This window comes from Rhinolophus hipposideros (genome assembly GCF_964194185.1).
Source record: "Rhinolophus hipposideros genome assembly, chromosome: 22".
NCBI lineage: Eukaryota > Metazoa > Chordata > Mammalia > Chiroptera > Rhinolophidae > Rhinolophus > Rhinolophus hipposideros.
In genome coordinates this window covers 38,738,183-38,756,121 of record NC_138068.1, presented here as the reverse complement: position 1 = coordinate 38,756,121, position 17,939 = coordinate 38,738,183, and the positions used below count along the sequence as shown (strand labels likewise).

The window sequence follows — 17,939 nt, the reverse complement described above, 5'->3', positions numbered from 1 at the left end:
TGTGTTGGGAGTGGAAAATAAATTCACATTTCCATATGGAAACCCAAACCCCAAAGGATAGACGATAAACCTCAATTGTGACACCTTAGGTAGCTCAGCTCTCCCATATTCTTTATTAATATTAGTATAGTAAATCAACAGTAGTCTTGCTACATTTGGTATTAAAAATACTGAGGAATATCAAGACGTGTGGGGCACCAGTTTCATCGACTTTCTGTGAAGGAACGCGTGCTCCTTGAACTCATTTGTTAATCAGTGAAGCTCATGGTAATTTTCCTCTTTGGGGCAGAAATGCCTTGTTTCCAGGGCTTGCGTTGATTTGGGACTTTTTTCTTTTCTGGATTGGGAGGGGGTTTGGAGGATATCGTATTGACTGCTATAAATGCCGTTATGTTTACCAGTCCATGTGCAGTGGAGATAAAGCTCCTCCTGCGCCCACTCACAAAGGGGAGCCGGTTTCCTGCTCCAAATGTGGTCGCCGGAATCGCCTGGGCGCATGCTTCTGCGACTGGTGTGGAGCCACGGTGGGTATTTAAAAACTGAGCTTCTTTGTGCTGAGCACCTCACCACCACCTAGAGAGAGCCAGGCTCCTCCTCTTACACAGCCTTGCAGAAATCACTGCTTGGAATTTGGGTACTGGCACCTGTTTACTTAAGAATCTGGAGACAGAGTTAATTAAATCTCTTAAATTGAGAATAGTTTCTCATTGCTGTCATGATTTGCATTTCTTTGAAGTTAAACTTTTTCACTGATTTGTTAACTATTGGTAGTTCTTTTATGAATTGTCTGCCTACCTTTTTAATAAAACACTAAAAATTATTTATTTAAGTAAGTGTTGCATGTAAATAATACAAAAGGTTTAGTGTGAAGTGTTAGTCTTCCTTCTCATCCCAGTCCCACAGCTCCTCTTCCCAGAAGTAATCACCGTTACTCAGTTTCTGTGATGTTCTTTTAGACATTCAATGCTTTTAGAAGTAAACTGGTAGTTTAATATGAACACGATCCATTTCTTTTGACCTAGCAATGTTTCTTGTTAGTAACCTCCTCATTCTTTTCAATGGCTTCATAATCCACGGTTGGTATGTATCATGATATATTTAGGTCATCCCCAATTGCTGAACATTTAGGTTGTTTCCACTTATTAATATATCTTCTAAAAGCACAATTCTGTAGATAATGGTCTTGAATATATTTCTTTGTGTACTTTGTAGAATAAATTCTAGAAGGTAGAATTGCAGGGTCAGAAGTTACGGGTATGTGTTATTTTGATGGCTGGAGATTGTATACTGTGGATAATAATTCATTTGGGAAAATTCTGACTCTACTATTCATGAAAATATAAAAATTTTTTCTGTTCTCTAGCCTGGCATTCCTGCTTGGTACTCTGTTTGCCCTAAATGTAGGGCCAGCAATCACCCATCTGCCCGATTCTGTGGCTCTTGTGGTATTTACATGAAGTCCTTGGCAAAACTTAGTGTGGACAACAGGCTGGCTCTAGCTGCTGGCGAACCTGGCCCTTTTGCTGAGGTAAGGCCTCCACTGTAGTAAGAATTGGCACCTGGGAAGTGATGGTAACTGTATTTGTGTACAATACCCTATGAATCAACACAGGGAAAAAGGGCCAAAACATATAGACCTTTCACATGGACTTTTCAACTAGGTGTGTAAATAAATTAATTTAGGTTTTAAAAACTTGAGCGACTGCTTCAGAAATCAATTATCTATGTATTTATAATAGATGGAGGTCTAATTGCATTTGCAAGGCAATAGATATAAGGTTACTAGGGAGAAGTAAATTTAAAATACATGGTGTAAAAAGTACTTATCTTGTCTTGAATTCCTTATGTAGAACACCAAGAACTTTTCCCCTTGGCTCTTTCATATTTTAGAAAACTTACATTAGGTATATAAAATTGCTTTTGCTATTTATAACAACTGGACATAATATGAGGAAAATCTCATAAGATTATTCTCAGAAGGATTTAATTACTCACCCGCTATGTGTTAGCCTTTTGAGAATTTCTCTAAACCACATAAAGACTCTTCAGGTTTCTTCTTATCTCTTCTTCAGAAGAACTTGAAGATTGATAATCATTAGACTGCACATGCACTCAGTAATTTTACCTTCATTTTTAGGAAGCTCATAACTTCTTAATTCAGATTGAGTTATAGATCCTGGGACTACCAATAGTCTGCATGGCACCTTTGTGCAAATGTGTTCTTTCCTTAAGACTCTTGAATGCCATCTGTTGAAAACTGATTGTAATATACTAATTTTGTTAGACATTTTCTCCCATCTACTAGAAAAATTGTCCTAATAAATATGCATATATAATTTGTCCACTATGTGAATGGTAGCCCTTTAGATGCAATGCTGTAGTGCAGTACACAACCTACACAATCTTATATGGTGGTCCTCTTAGGGCCTCAGGTCCAGATGCAGGAGAATATTTCACAGGAAATATTGGTGCTCAGTAGTTGGGTACGGATGGGTAGTATAACCTATGCTTTATTGGATTGTAGAGCTGAGAGGATAGCTATCTTCCAGGCTCTTGACAGGGCAAGAACATCAGTTCATTTGCTGAATTGAGACAGTAAATGGCCAAAGGGATGGGGCTGGGAGTTGCTAAGGGAAAGACAGAAGCAAACATGAGGCGAGGGCTAAAAACACCCTTTTAGTTCAAAGTACAGGTTTTGGGAGATACTTTACTTCTGATTACAGTTGTTTTTTGTGATAATATGAAGGATTAATTAAGTTATATTCTAATATTTTATGTTTCTGCCTCGCTCATAACCCTGATCTGCCTGGCAGTGCCTAAATGTTCCTTTGCGCACACCTGATATTGGAACTAAGAAGGATATAGGTACACAGACCACTGGTCTGTTCTACCCATCTGGCAAGCTACTAGCAAAAAAGGAACTGGAAATGGCTTCTCAAAAGCAGAGGCAGGAGAAAATGAGTGACCATAAACCCCTCCTCACAGCCATCAGCCCAGGAAGAGGTGAGGAAAAACATATGCTTTCTTGTCAGGAGGGAACACACTTTTTCTCTGACAGCAAAATTTCACTTTTTCTTCCTTTACATTTATTTTTATATGTGAAAAATAAGTTCCTTTATTTTTCTTTTTTTCAAGTAATTTTCATTTGCATGAATAATAATTGCTCTTCCTTAAACTTTTAGTACTCTAATATTTTGACTCATAGCCCCCTTGTCTGGTTTGTAAATCAAAGAGCACATATGGATTTCTACTATTTTGGCAGAAATGTTGTTAATCTGTGTAGTTATTGTTATCTGCTATTATTTCTTTTTGTATTGTGGTAAAATTTACATAACAGGTAACCATTTTTACCATTATGAAAGCGTACGATTCAGCGATACTTAGTACATTAACAATATATTATACAACCATCACCACTCGCTATGTCCAGAATATTTTCATCACCCCAACAGTAAACCCTGTTTCTTTAGCAGTCACTACCCACATTTTCTCTGCCAAATGTTTGGCAACCACGAATCTACTTTCTGTCTTTGTGGATTTACATGTTCTGGACATTTCATGTAAATGGAAGCATATGGTCTTTTGCGACTGGCTTTTTTCCCTAAGTATATTTTCAAGGTTCATTCATGTTTTCGCATGTTTTTTAGTACTTCATTCTTTTTTTTTTTTTGTCTTTTTATTGGGGAATATTGGGGAACAGTGAGTTTTTCCAGGGCCCATCAGTTCCAAGTCGTTGTCCTTCAATCTAGCTGTGGAGAGTGTAGCTCAGTTCCAAGTCCAGTCACCCTGTTCAATCTTAGTTGCGGGGGCACAGCCCACCATCCCACGGAGGGAATTGAACCAGCAACCTTGTTGTTGAGAGCTCGCACTCTAAACAACTGAGCCATCCGGCCACCTCCATTCTTTTTTATAATAAACTGAATAATATTCTCTTATAAGGATTTATGACAGTTTGTTGCTCTATTTATCAGTTGATGGACATTTGAGTTTTGTTCACCTATTGGTTATTATGAATAATGCTGCTGTGAACATTCATAAGTTTTTCTGTGGACATATGTTTTCATTTCTTTTGGGTACAAACATAGTGCAAATGCTGGGTCAAATGGTGACATTATGTTTAACTTTCTGAGGGACTTCCAGAGTGGCTACATTATTTTGTATTCTGACCAGCAGTGTATGAATGTTCTGATTTCTTCATATCTTTGCCAACATTTGTTATTATCTTTTTCATTATAGCCATCCTAGTAGGTGTGAACTGGTATTTCATTATAGTCTTAATGGTAGTTCCTTGATGGGTCATGATATTGAGCATGTTTCACGTGTTTGTTGGACATTTGTATATTTTCTCTGGAGAAATGTCTATTCAGATCCTTTGTCCATTTTTAAATTGGTTGTCTTTTTGTTATTGAGATGTAAGAGTTCTTTATATATTCTGGATACTAGATTCTTGTCAGATATATAATTTGCAAACATTTTCTACCATTCTGTATGTAGATTGTCTTTTAACTTTTGAAAGTGGCTCGTGAAGCACAGAAGTTTTAAATTTTGGTTAAGTCCAAATTTTATCTATTTTTTCTTTTGTTGCTTGTGTTTTTGGTGTCATATGTAAGAATCCATTGCCAAATCCAGGTCACAAATATTTATCCCTATCTTTTCTTCCAAGGTTTTTATAGTTTTAACTCTCACATTTAGGTCTTGGGTCCATTTTGAGTTAATTTTTGTATATGGTGTGCAACTACATTATTTTGTATGCAGCTATCCAATTGTCCCAGTGCCATCAGTTGGAGAGATAATTATATCCCTGTTGAATGGTCTTAGCACCCTTGTCAGTTGGCTACAGATACATGGGTTTATTTCTGGACTTTCAATTTCATTTTGCTGATCTATATATCTATTGTTATGCAAGAGCCATGCTGTTTTTTTGTGTGTTTTTTTGTGTTGTTTTTTTAAAGATTTTCTTGGAGAAGGGAAACAGGACTTTGTTGGGGAACAGTGTGTATGGAACAGTGTGTACTTCCAGGACCTTTTTCCAAGTCAAGTTGTTGTCCTTTCAATCTTAGTTGTGGAGGGTGCCATTCAGCTTCAAGTTGTTGTCCTTTCAGTCTTAGTTGTGGAGGGCACAACTCAGCTCCAGGTCCAGTTATCATGGATAGTTGCAGGGAGCACAGCCCACCATCATTTGCGGGAGTCTAACTGCAACCTTGTGGTTGAGAGCCCACTGGCCCATGTGGGAATCAAACCGGCAGCCTTCGGAGTTAGGAGCACGGAGCTCCAACTGCCTGAGCCACCGGGCCGGCCCAGAGCCATGCTGTTTTTATTACTGTTGCTTTTTAATAGGTTTTGAAATTGAGAAGTTTGAATTCCTCTTTATTCCTCTTTTTCAAGATTGTTTTGGGTATTCTGGGTCCTTGAATTTCTATATGAATTTTAGGATCAGCTTTCCACTTTCCACAAAGAACCCAGCTGGAATTCTGATAGGAATTGCATTGAATCTGTAGATCAGTTTGAGGAGTACTGCCATCTTAACAATAGTATTAATCTTCCAAGTCATGAACCTGGGATGTACTTCTAATTATTTATATCTTTAATTCCATTCAGTAGTATTTTGTAGGTTGTAGAGTATAAGTTTTGTACCTCTTTTTTTAACTGTTCCTATGCTATTATCAATAGAATCGTTTTCCCAGTCTTATTTTGGGATTGTTCATTGTAAGTGTATTTTGTATATTGATCTTGTATTTTACAACTTCGATGAACTTTCTTATTAGTTCTAATAGTTCTCTACTAAATTCCTTAGGATTTTTTATATACAAATCATGTCGTCTATGAATATAGTTTTACTTACTTTCCAATCCGAATGGCTTTTATGTCATTTTCTTTTCTTTTTCCTTTTTTCTTTTCATTTTCTTACCTGATTGTCCTTGTTAGAATATCCAGTACAACATTAAATAGAAGTGGTAATAGATGAATGGATAAAGAAGTTGTGGTATATGTACACAATGGAATACTATTCGGTGGTAAGAAAAGATGATATAGAAACATTTGTGACAACGTGGATGGATCTTGAGAGTACAATGCTAAGCGAAATAAGTCAGACAGAAAAAGCAGAGAACCCTATGATTTCACTGATATGTGGTATATAAACCAAAAACAACAAAAGAACAAGACAAACAAATGAGAAACAAAAACTCATAGACACAGACAATAGCTTAGTGGTTACCAGAACGGTGAGGGGGTTGGAGAGTGGGAGATGAGGGTAAGGGGCACAAAATATATGGTGATGGAAGGAGAACTGACTCTGGGTGGTGAACACACAATGGGATTTATAGATGATATAATACAGAATTGTACACCTGAAATCTATGTAATTTTACTAACAATTGTCACCCCAATAAATTAAAAAAAATTAACATAAAAAAATTTTTAGAGGAAATTCTAAAATAGAAGTGATAAGAGCAGGAATCCTTGTCTTGTTCCAGATTTTAGGGGAAAGCACCCAGTCTTTAACCATTAAGTATGATGTTAGCTATGGTTTTTCATATATGCCCTTTTTCTGATGGAGGAAATCCCCTCCTAATTCTAATTTTTGAGTATTTGTTTTTATCATGAAAGGGTTTCTGATTTTGTAAAATGCTATCTCTATATCTATTTAGATGATCCTGTGATTTTTGCTTTTCATTTAATTGATGGTATTTTACATTAATTGATTTTCAGATGATAAGCCAACCTTTCGTTCCTGAGATAAATACCACTTGGTTGTGGTGTATACATCTTTTTATAGGTTTATGGGTCCATTTTGCTAGTATTTTGTTGAAGATTTTGGTATTTATATTCATAAGAATTATTGGTCTTCAGTTTTCTTTCCTTGTGATGTCTTTGTCAGGTTTTGGTATCAGCATTATATTGGCCTTTAGTTTTCTCTTCTATGTTTTTTTTTCTTTCCTTGTTTTTGAAATGCTTATGAAGTATTGATATTAACTCTCCTTTAAATATTTGATAGAATTCACCTGTGAAGTCACCTGGGCCTGAACTTTGTCTAATGGGTAATTTTGATTACTAATTCAATCTCTTTATTTCTTATAGCACTATTGAGATTTTCTATTTCTTGTCAAGTCAATTTTTGTAGTTTATATATTTCTGGGTATTTGTCTACTCCATCTGAGTATTCTAATTTATTAGTATACAATTGTTCATAGTATTCCTTCATAATCCTTTTTATTTCAGTAAAGTTGGTTATAATGTCACTTATTTAATTCTGATTCTAGTAATTTGAGTCATTTCTCTTTTTCTTGGTCAGTCTAGAGATAGATTTGTCAATTTTATTGCTCTTTTCAAAAAGTTAAAGTTTATTATTGCTGATTTTCTCTGTTGTTTTTTAATTAAATTTATTGGGGTGACAGTGGTTTGTAACATTATATAGGTTTCAAGTGTACAAATCTGTAATACATCATCTACATATCACATTCTGTTCTCACCACCTAGAATCAATTCTCCTTCCATCACCATATATTTAATCCTCTTTACCCTCTTCTACCATCTCCCTCCCTCCTTTCCTTCTGGTAACCACTAAACTGTTGTCTGTGTCTATGAGTTTTTGTTTCTTTATTTGTTTGTCTTGTTCCTTTGGTGTTTTCAGTTTTATATCTCACATGTGAATGAAGTCATACGGTTCTCAACTTTTTCTATCTGACTTATTTTGCTTAGCATAATAATCTCAAGATCAATCTATGTTGTCACAAATGGTACTATTTCATCTTTTCTTATGACAGAGTAGTATTCCATTGTGTATATATACCACATCTTCTTTATCCAGTCATCTATCGAATGACACTTTGGTTGTTTCTATGTCTTGGCCACTGTAAATAAAGCTGCAGTGAGCATCGGAGTACATATATCTTTACGAATAAATGTTTTCAGATTTTTTTGGTATATCCCCAGGAGAGGGATTGCTGGGTCATATGGTAATTCTATTCGTAATTTTTTCAGGAACCTCCACACTGCCTTCATAACAGCTGCACCAGTCTGCATTCCCACCAACAGTATATGAGGGTTCCTTTTTCTCCACAGCCTCTCCAACACTTGTTATTATTTTTCTTGTTGATGACAGCCATTCTATCAGGTGTGAGGTGGTATCTCATTGTGGTTTTCATATGCATTTCCCTAATAGCTAGTGAAATTGAGCGTTTTTATATATATGTATGTTGGCAGTTTGGATGTCTTCTGGGAGAAGTTTCTGTTCATGTCCTCTGCCCATTTTTTAATTAGATTGTTTGTCTTTTTGTGGAGTTGTATGAGTTCCTTATATATTTTGGATATTAGCCCCTTATCGGAGGCTTTGTTTGCAAATATCTTCGCCCATTCAGTTGGTTGTCTCTGTTTTATCGATAGTTTTTTTTGCTGTGCAGAAGCTTTTTTTAGTTTGATATAGTCCCCTTCTTTTATTTCAGCTTTTACTTCTCTTGCCTTTGAGGTCAAATTCCTAAAATCTTCTTTGAACCCAAGGTCTGTAAGTTTGGTATTTATGTTTTCTTCTATGCATTTTTTTGTTTCAGGGCTTATGTTTAGTTCTTTGTTCCTTTTTGAGTTAATTTTGGTATATGGTGACAGCAGCCTAGTTTCATTCATTTACACATGGCATTCCAATTTTCTCAGCACCATTTATTGAAGAGGCTTTCTTTTTTCCATTGTCTGTTTTTCACTCCTTTGTCAAAAATTATCTGTCTGTATTTATATGGGTTTACTTCTGAGTTCTCAGTTCTATTCCATTGGTCTGTATGTCTGTTTTTCTGCCAATACCATACTGTTTTGATTATTATTGCTTTGTAGTATAATTTGAAGTCAGGAAGTATGATACCTCTGGACTTATTCTTTTTTTCTTTTTTTCAGGATTGCTTTGGCTATTTGAGGTCTTTGTGATTCCATACAAATCTAATGATTTCTTGTTCTATTTCTTTAAAAAATGCCATTGGGATTTTGATGGGGATTGCATTAAATCTGTATATTTCTTTGGGTAACATGACCATTTTAACTATGTTGATTCTTCCAATACATGAACATGGAATGTCTTTCCATTTCTTTGTGTCTTCAATTTCTTTTAAAAATGTCTTACAGTTTTCAGTATATAGGTCCTTCACGTCATTTGTTAAGTTTATTCCTAGGTATTTTATTATTTTTGTTGCAATTGCAAAAGAAATTGATTTTTAAAATTTCTTTTTCTAAAATTTCATTGTTAGTATATAGGAATGCAATGGATTTTTGTACGTTGACTTTGTAGCCAGCAACTTTACTGTACTGGTTTATTGTTTCTAATAGCTTTTTTGTGGAGTCTTTAGGGTTTTCTATATAAAGAATTATGTCATCTGCAAAAAGTGACAACTTAACTTCTTCATTCTCAATGTGGATGCCTTTTATTTCTTTATCTTGCCTGATTGCTCTGTCTAGGACTTCCAACATTATGTTGAAAAACAGTGGTGAGGGGGCAATCCTTTGTTCCTGACAATAGAGCAAAAGGCTTTAAAAACAGTTTTTTTTTTTTACTGTAAATTATGATTAGCTGAGGGTTTGTCATATATGGCCTTTATTATATTAAGGTATTGTCTTTCTATACCCATTTTTAAGAGTTTTAATCATAAATGGATGTTGTATCTTTTCAAATGCTTTTTCTGCATCTATTGATATAATCATATTAATTTTATCTTTTATTTTGTTTATGTGATGTATCACATGAATCGATTTGCGTATGTTGAACTATCCTTCTGCCCGTGGAATGAACCCCACTTGTTTGTGATGTATAATCTTTTTAATACATTGTATTCAATTTGCTAGAATTTTGTTTAGGATTTTTGCATCTGTATTCATCAGAGATATTGGTCTATAATTTTCTTTAATTGTGTTATCCTTACTAGGTATTGGTATCAGGGTAATGTTGGCCTCATAAAATGAGTTAGGAAGAATTGTCTCTTCTTCAGTTTTTTGGAAGAGTTTGAGTAGGACAGGTATTAGATCCTCTTTGAATGTTTGATATAATTCACTAGTGAAGCCATCTGGTCCTGGACTTTTGCTTTTGGGAAGGTTTTAGATGACTGATTCAATTACCTTACTGATGATTGGTCTATTTAAATTTTCCAGTTCTTTGTGATTCGGTCTAGGAATGCTATATGTTTCTAAGAACTTGTCCTTTTCTTCTAGGTTATTGAATTTGGTAGCATATAGTCCTTCATAGTGTTCTTGTATGATCCTTTGTATTTCTGTGGCTACTGTGGTAACTTCTCCTCTTCCATTTCTGATTTTGTTTACTTGTGTTTTTTCTCTTTTTATCTTAGTGAGTCTTGCCAAGGGTTTGTCAATTTTATTAATCTTTTCAAAGACCCAGCTCTTTGTTCCATTAATTTTTTCTATCATCTTTTTGTTCTCTATTTCATTTAATTCTGCTCTGATTTTTATTATTTCCTTCCTTCCGCTGACTTTGGGTTTCATTTGTTATTCTTTCCTAGTTTTCTAAAGTGTAACGTTAAGTTTTTTATCTGGGATTTTTCTTGTTTCTTGAGATAAGCCTGTAATGATATAAATTTCCCTCTTATTACTGCTTTCTCTACATCCCAATAATTTTAGTAGGATGTATTTTTATTCTTATTTGTTTCTATGTACCTTTTGATCTCGCCTCTTATTTCTTCTTTGACCCAGTTGTCCTTTAAAAACATGTTGTTTACTCTCAACATATTTGTGGTTTTTCCTGCTTTCTTTTTGCAGCTGATACTCAATTTCAAAGCGTTGTGATCAGAGAATATGCTTGATATGATTTCATTCTTAAATTTGCTGAGGCTAGTTTTGTGTCCCAACATATGGTCTGTTCTTGAGAATGTTCCATGTACACTAGAAAAGAATGTGTAGTCTGATACATTGATTCAATCCTTCTAGGATGAAGGGCTCTGTAAATGTTAATTATGTCCATTTCATCTAGTGTGTCATTTAAGGCTGACATTTCCTTACTGATTTTCTGTTTGTATGATCTATGCATAGCTGTCAATGATGTATTTCATCCCCTACTATAGTTGTGTTTTGGTTAATCTATCCCTTTAGTTCTGTTAGTAGTTGCTTTGTATATTTTGGTGCACCCTGATTGGGGGCATATATATAAATAAGTGATATGTTTTCTTGTTGGACTGTCCCCTTTATCATTATGAAATGTCCATCTTTGTCTCTTGTTACCCTTTTTATCCTGAAGTCTGTTTTATCTGATGTAAGTATGCCTATACCCACTTTTCTCTGGATACCATTTGCTTGGAGTATCAATTTCTACCCTTTCACTTTGAACCTAAGTTTGTCTTTGTAGCTGAGATGCGTCTCCTGCAGGCAGTATATGACTGGGTTTTGTTTTTGATCAACTCTGCTACTCTGTGCCTTTTTATTGGCGAGTTCAGTCCATTTATATTTAGAGTGATTATTGATATATGAAGATTTCTTATATCCATTTTGTCTTTTGTTTTCTGGTATCTTGGTGTCTCCATTGTTTCTTTGACTTTTTGTTGCTGTATGTTATTTTAGTGTGGTGGTATTCTATGATTTTTCCCTCTGTTTCCTTTTTATGTTAGATATCTCAGTTCTGGATTTTTTTTTTTTAGTTGTTACCATTAAGTTTATGTAAAAGAAAATTTCATATATACAGTAGTCCTTCTACTTCAGTATGTTTCTTATCTCCATTACCACTTGCAGATTCAGACCTTGACTCTCTCCCCTTATGTTTTTGTTGTGACAAGTTGTCCCTTATTTACTTAATTCAGTTATGCTGTTAATTGATTTCTGAGTTTCCTGTAGCAAGTTGTCCTTCTCTTTTTCCTTTTTTTAAATGTATTTATCTTCTTTACCCTTTATGTTATTTTTAAGTGTATAGTTCCCTGTTTTGTGTAAGGCTTGCCATTTCCTGCTTCTGTCTATCTGTTCGTAATATTGCTCATCATTTTGTATTCTTTTGGTTTTTTGTTTCAGGTCAAATAGCCTCCTTCAGTATTTCCTTTAATGCAGGCCATATGTTAGAAATTCCCTCAGTTTCTGTATGTCTGGAAAGGTCTTTATTCCTTATTTATATATAAAGGATATCTCTTCTGGATATAGAACTCTTGGTTCATACCTTCTCTTTTTCAATAGTTTGAATATTTGATTCCACTTTTTCCTGGCTTGTAGAGTTTCTGCTGACATGTCAGATGATAGACTAATGGGCTTTCCTTTATAGATTACTCCTTTTGTTTCCATGGCTGCTTTCAGAATTTTTTCTTTGTCATTAATTTTTGACAACTTCAATACAATGTGCCTTGGAGAAGACCTGTTGCAATTGAGGTGATTAGGTGTTCTGTTTGCTTCTGTAATTCAAGGATTCAGTTTTTTCCACAAGTTTGGAAAGTTCTCATCAACTATTTGTTTGAATATAGTCTCTGTTCCCTTCTCCATCTCTTCTCCTTCTGGTATACCCATTATTCTTATGTTGCTCTTTCTAATGGATTCAGAAAGTTCCTGTAGAGTTCTTTCATTTCTTTTAAGTCTCAAGCCTCTCTCTTCTTCCATGTGTGTCATTTCCAGATTTCTGTCTTCTATGTCATTCATTCTTTCCTCCCTCTGGTCAGCTCTATTACCTAAGATGGCTATTTCATTCTTCATTTCTTTTACTGAGTTCTTCATTTCCAGAATTTCTACTTTTTTTTTTTAATTTCAATCTCTTTGGTAAAAATATTCATTTTTTTAACTTTTATTTATTTAAGTGTGTTTTTCTAGACCCTAGTTCTAGTTCTTTCAATCTAGTTGTGGAGGCCACAGCTCACAGTGGTCCATGTGAGGATTGAACCGGCATCCTTGTTGTTAAGAGCACTACACTCTAACTATGTGAGCTAACCGGCTGCCCCTCATTTTGTTTTTTGATTGTGTTTCTGAGCTCATTAAACTGAGGTCTATCTGTGTTTTCTTGCTTCTCGTTGAGTTTCTTAAAAATAGCAATCCTGAATTTTCTGTCATTTAAGTCACATATTTCCATGTCTTTAAGTTCATTTTCTAGAGAGTTTTCATTTTCTTTCTGAGCTGCCTTGTTTCCTTGGTTATTCATGGCAATTAATGAATTGTTATTGCTCTTCCTGGACATCTACAGGAGTGGGTTCTGCAGCAGGTTGATATGAAATGGTCTTTCTTTCGCTTTCCAGTAGGTGTTGCTGGAATATTTTATTCTCTCTCCCGCTGCAGCCCTTTATTTTCTCTTTTGCTGTAGCATTTTATTTTCCCTTGCACTGTTCCAGCTTCTCATGTGATGGAAGGTAGGCTTCTCCTCTGTAAGCAGGTGGCCTGGATCAGGGCGCCACCTCCGTGGAAGGATGTTCAGGGCAATAAAGTTCTGAGCTTCTGAAATCCCAATGCTGCCCCTGCGGCGCGATGCAGAGCCTGTGCATGTCAGAGGCTGGGGTTGCCCCTGCAGGGATCTGCCCAGAAGAGTGGGGCAGGGTGGTCTCTGAGAGGCAGTTGGTATATTTGTGGCTCCAAGCAATGGCTCCTACCAGCCCACAGCTGACTTGCCCCTACAGCTCTTCCCCTATCACCAGAATTAGTTGGGTGTTTTGGACTGGGGGACCATCTCTCCAGTTGTCAGGACTGTAGGTATTCTGTTCTTTAATCTGATACTGTTACCGTTTCTTCTGGAGCCTACCTCTAACACTGGAAGGGTAGGGGGAGACAGCCAGGCTCCGTGTCTTTGTTTTCCGTTTTCTCTCTGGCAATGAGGCCTTAAACCACAGTTCTCACCTGAGGTCTTTGCCCCAAATGCTCAGTTCAACCATGTTGTATGCTGATCCCTCAGACAGGACTGTGGGCCACAGGGAGTCCTCCTGCAGCTTGGATTCTTCCCTCTCCTAAAACTGCAGGGAGCTCTAGACTGACTGCATCCTTTGGCCCACGGCCCACGTCTCTGCATTTCCCTCTTCCCTTCTCCCCGCTCACCAAATGTGCCCACCTTCGGGTGATTCAATGCACGAATCTCTCAGGCATGCTGTGTGTTGCTTAAGTTATCCTTTGTTGAATTATAGCTGTTCAATTTGTTGTAACTTCCAGGGGCGATTCCAAGAAGCACTCCTCATGCCTTCATTTTTGTGATGTTCATCGAGGACTGCTGTGAGGCACCACAGCAGATCCCCTCAAACCCCCAGCGTCAGTGCAGCTGAGGTGGTCACGCATCACTGCTAGCATCCCTCACATTGGAACGTGCCACAGCATTTCTTTGGTTTGCTACCTCAGACTTCCTCCAAACCTGCAGAAGATTTCCTGTCCATGGGCTGGTGCACCTCAGAAGTGCTGGGGCATTCACACTACTCTACACTTGTGTTTCTCAGGGTCACCTTTGTAAGAAACCACCTGGTCTAAGGCTCTGCTGTCAGGAGATCCCAAACTAAGATGCTTAGTTTCTTATTAAATGTCATAATGACGTATGAGGTAAGAGGTATTAGTCCCATTTTATAGGCAAAGAAAGTAAGTCTTAATACGGTTAAAGTTTCTGGCTCAAGTTTACTAAGCTAATAAATGGTAAATTCAGGATTTACATGCAGGCTTGTATGAACTTCACATCATGTTCCCTTTCTAGGAAATCACCCTGGATAACCTTGCAAATGCTACCTGACTGCTCTCGGCTTTAGTGTCCTCATTGGCAGGATCTAATGCAGGCTTGCAGACTCAAGTGCCAACAAGGCACAGTCAGGAAATAACAGAAGGCAGCTGGGCCTGCCTGGGCTGTGGCCGGTTGGAGGCCTGTGCCCTGTCCAAAGTGGGTGGCTGCCCCTCTGCCTCAGGCAGCCGAGCCTGTGCAGGAAGGCAGGCCCAGCACTGTTGCATCTGCCACCTGCACTTGAGAAACCAGAAAGCTCGACTCATGTGAAATCTCCCACGTTTTAAAGGGTGGCGACCATTCAAGTGTGTTTTATACCCTGTACGGGGTGGAAAGGGGCACAGGGGAACCTGTAGGAGTAATGGGAATGTTCTGTGTAATGATTCACTCAAATTGTACATTTAAAATAGGTGTGTTTTATTAATATTATAGCTCAATACGGTTAATTTTAAAAGTAAAAGGGAAAAAAGATCCCATGCGCAACAATAAAAATATGTTCTTTTGAGATTCTAGAATATTCTATGCTTAATTATGTATAAAAAGAAGGTGAGAACAAAAAATGAGCTTATTCTTGTACATAACTGAGGTTCAGTAAGTAAAATCTGTCACAAAGTTTGGCAAAGAAAAATAGCATCTCTGAGGACACATGATCCATAGCAGCATTTTCCTTCTTAGCCTCAGAATTATCCATGTGGATGAGTTTCTCTTCTTCTTTAGGATACTGGAGAAAACAGTTGGATCATATATCTGCTCACCTCAGGTCTTATGCTCAGAACAATCCTGAATTCCGGGCCTTGATTTCTGAACCCAGGATGGGAAAGGTGGGTGGACTCTGAATAGAACTTACACTCCACAGCGTCCCATGGGATCAGGCTGAAGTTACCCTCGATGGACTTCACCTGAAATTGCACTTTGCTTGGCTCCTTTCCCTTTCCTGCCCTGCTTTCCACACTTCCTTACTGTCCTCCTCTGCAGGCACTGCCTTAATAAATCACTTGCATGTGAGTGTTATCTCACAGTCTGCTCCTGGGTACCTGACCTAAGACAGTAAATTGTGAACATCTCATGCTTTTAGATGCCACATCCTTGGAAGTTCTGATGGTCAGAGCTAAAAGACCCAGAATAGTTTAATCTCGCCAAATTGCATACTTAAAGCTATTTTACCAACAATAGTAATCATAAGATTTAACCATTTAACAGTATCTGCACTGTGTTCATCATCTCCAGTCCTCAAAACAAACTTGCAAGGTAGGAGTATTACCATTGTGGCAGTTTTTAAAACATGGCCACAGATTTTTCGACTGTCTTTCTTCCCTTCACGGATGGAGTCTATGTCACCTCACCTTGAATCTGGGTGGGCTTGTGACTGTTGGACTAATAGATTATATCGAAAATGGTGCTAGGAGAATCCCGAGGGATGCTCTTGTAGGCCATGTGGCTTCCTTTCGTTTGGCATGCTCACTTCCAACACTCCTTCTTGGAGCCCAGCCATCCTGCTGTGAGAAGCCCAAGCCACATGGAGTAGCCACATGTAGGTGCACTTGCCTGCAGCTCCAGATGAACCCAGTTCTGAGTCAGCCCAACTCAGGAGCCAGCCAGGCAGATGAGTAACGAGACTCTAGGTCATTCCAGTCTCCAAACATGAAGCCATCTGTAGCCATTTGATTCTTCCCAGCTTAGGCCTCAGACATGTGGAATAAAGACAAGCCATCCCTGCTGGGCCCCATTGGAATTCATGAACATGATAAAATTGGGGTTGTTTAATGAGACTGAGTTTGGATTTTTTGGCACTACAGTAGATAATGAGAACAAACCTTATTTGACACCAAGGAAAACTAGCTCAGAGAAGTTTGGTGACCTGCCTAGTACCACACTGGTGGGTCACAGGGGATTCAGGGTTTGGAGCAGGTTGTCAGACCCCTGACCCCATGCCGTTTCTCTGCCATTATAAAGAGACACTCTATGAGAAGACCTGTTCCTCTGTTTGTCATGAGACTAGAAGGAACCTTTAAAAGTCAGCATGTCTGCTCCTGTGCCACTAAATAGGCCAACATTGTCAAGTATTGCTCAATTTCCTTTGATAATCTATTTTGGTGGCTTATTAACTTTTTGACCTGATCCAGCGATCTGCAGACTATGGCCTGTGGGGCAAATCTGGCCTACCACCCAGTTTTATAAATAAAATTTTACTGGATCACAGCTATACTCATTCATTTACATTTTCTGTAGCTGCTTTTGTGCTACAATGGCAATGTTGAGTATTCATGACAGAAACCACACAAAAGCTAAAACACTTACTATATGATCCTTGAAGCATTTGGTGATCCTTGATTTGATCTGAGTCCCTCCCGCTGCTTCTAGAGAAAACTGCTCAACTGTGATACTTAGCCCTTGATTGCCAAGGCCTGGCCCCAGGTCACCTTTTCCAGGTGATGACTTCTAGCCATATGGCTTGATTAAACTTAACGTGTGTCTCTTATCGGGAGTATAAATTTGGGTCTTGCTTTCTTATCCATTCTGGCAGTCTCTGCTCTTTGACTGGGGTATTTATTTAGTTCATTTATAATTAATGGAATTATAACTATCACTGGACTTATGTCTGCCGTTTTGCTATTTGTGTTCTATTTTATCTAGTTTTCATTCCTCTGTTTATCTTTTCCTGCCTTCTTTTGTATTAATTAAATATGTGATTAAATTTATAGCTTAACATCTCAGAATTTCTTTGCTGTTGCTCAGGGCACTGAGTCTCATACCCACAGTTGTGAATTCTCTCTAATACTTTTTTAAAAGCTTATCTCTGCTACTGTCCATGAAGACGGCTATGAAGTTAGCATCAGGCTGAATTATATTCAAGTCTCAAACAAGGTAAGTGAAACCTTCAGAAGTTACTCATTGGAGAATTGACTGAGCTAGTAAACTGTGGCTTACAATTTATTGAAATCTTTCTTTGTAATCCATAGAAAGGAAAAGTTTCACATATTATGAAAGTTCACCGTAGGCCAGCAATTTCATAGAATTAGATAAATAACTGAGCTAGGCCTCAGAGAAGCTTTCAGGCACATAATGATATATTAGGTTGGTGCAAAAGTAATTGCGGTTTTTGTAATTATTTTCAACCTTTTAAACCATATTTAATTTTGCACCAACCTAATAGTAAAAACAAGAATTATCACCCACCCCATCAGTCCTGTAGTTCTCAGGCATATTTATACTCACTGATATCTGATGGCAGATCTGCAATACAACTGATTTGGGAAAAGACTGACAAAAATGTTTGCTGATATGTACTTTGACCTATTTGCCTATAAAAAAG

At 37.3% G+C, this 17,939-nt stretch overlaps 1 protein-coding gene across 3 annotated transcripts in view; it reads left to right on the top strand.

The window, feature by feature from the left end:
* DZANK1 (double zinc ribbon and ankyrin repeat domains 1) overlaps window positions 1-17,939 on the top strand; it is an 88,890-nt gene that overhangs the window by 51,757 nt on the left and 19,194 nt on the right. For all 3 annotated transcript variants that reach the window (XM_081033316.1, XM_081033318.1, XM_081033317.1), the window contains exons 11-15: window positions 402-524; window positions 1,364-1,528; window positions 2,814-3,003; window positions 15,344-15,447; window positions 17,417-17,491. In XM_081033316.1, coding sequence (XP_080889442.1) covers window positions 402-524; window positions 1,364-1,528; window positions 2,814-3,003; window positions 15,344-15,447; window positions 17,417-17,491 — 657 coding nt within the window. The remainder of the gene's footprint in view (window positions 1-401; window positions 525-1,363; window positions 1,529-2,813; window positions 3,004-15,343; window positions 15,448-17,416; window positions 17,492-17,939) is intronic.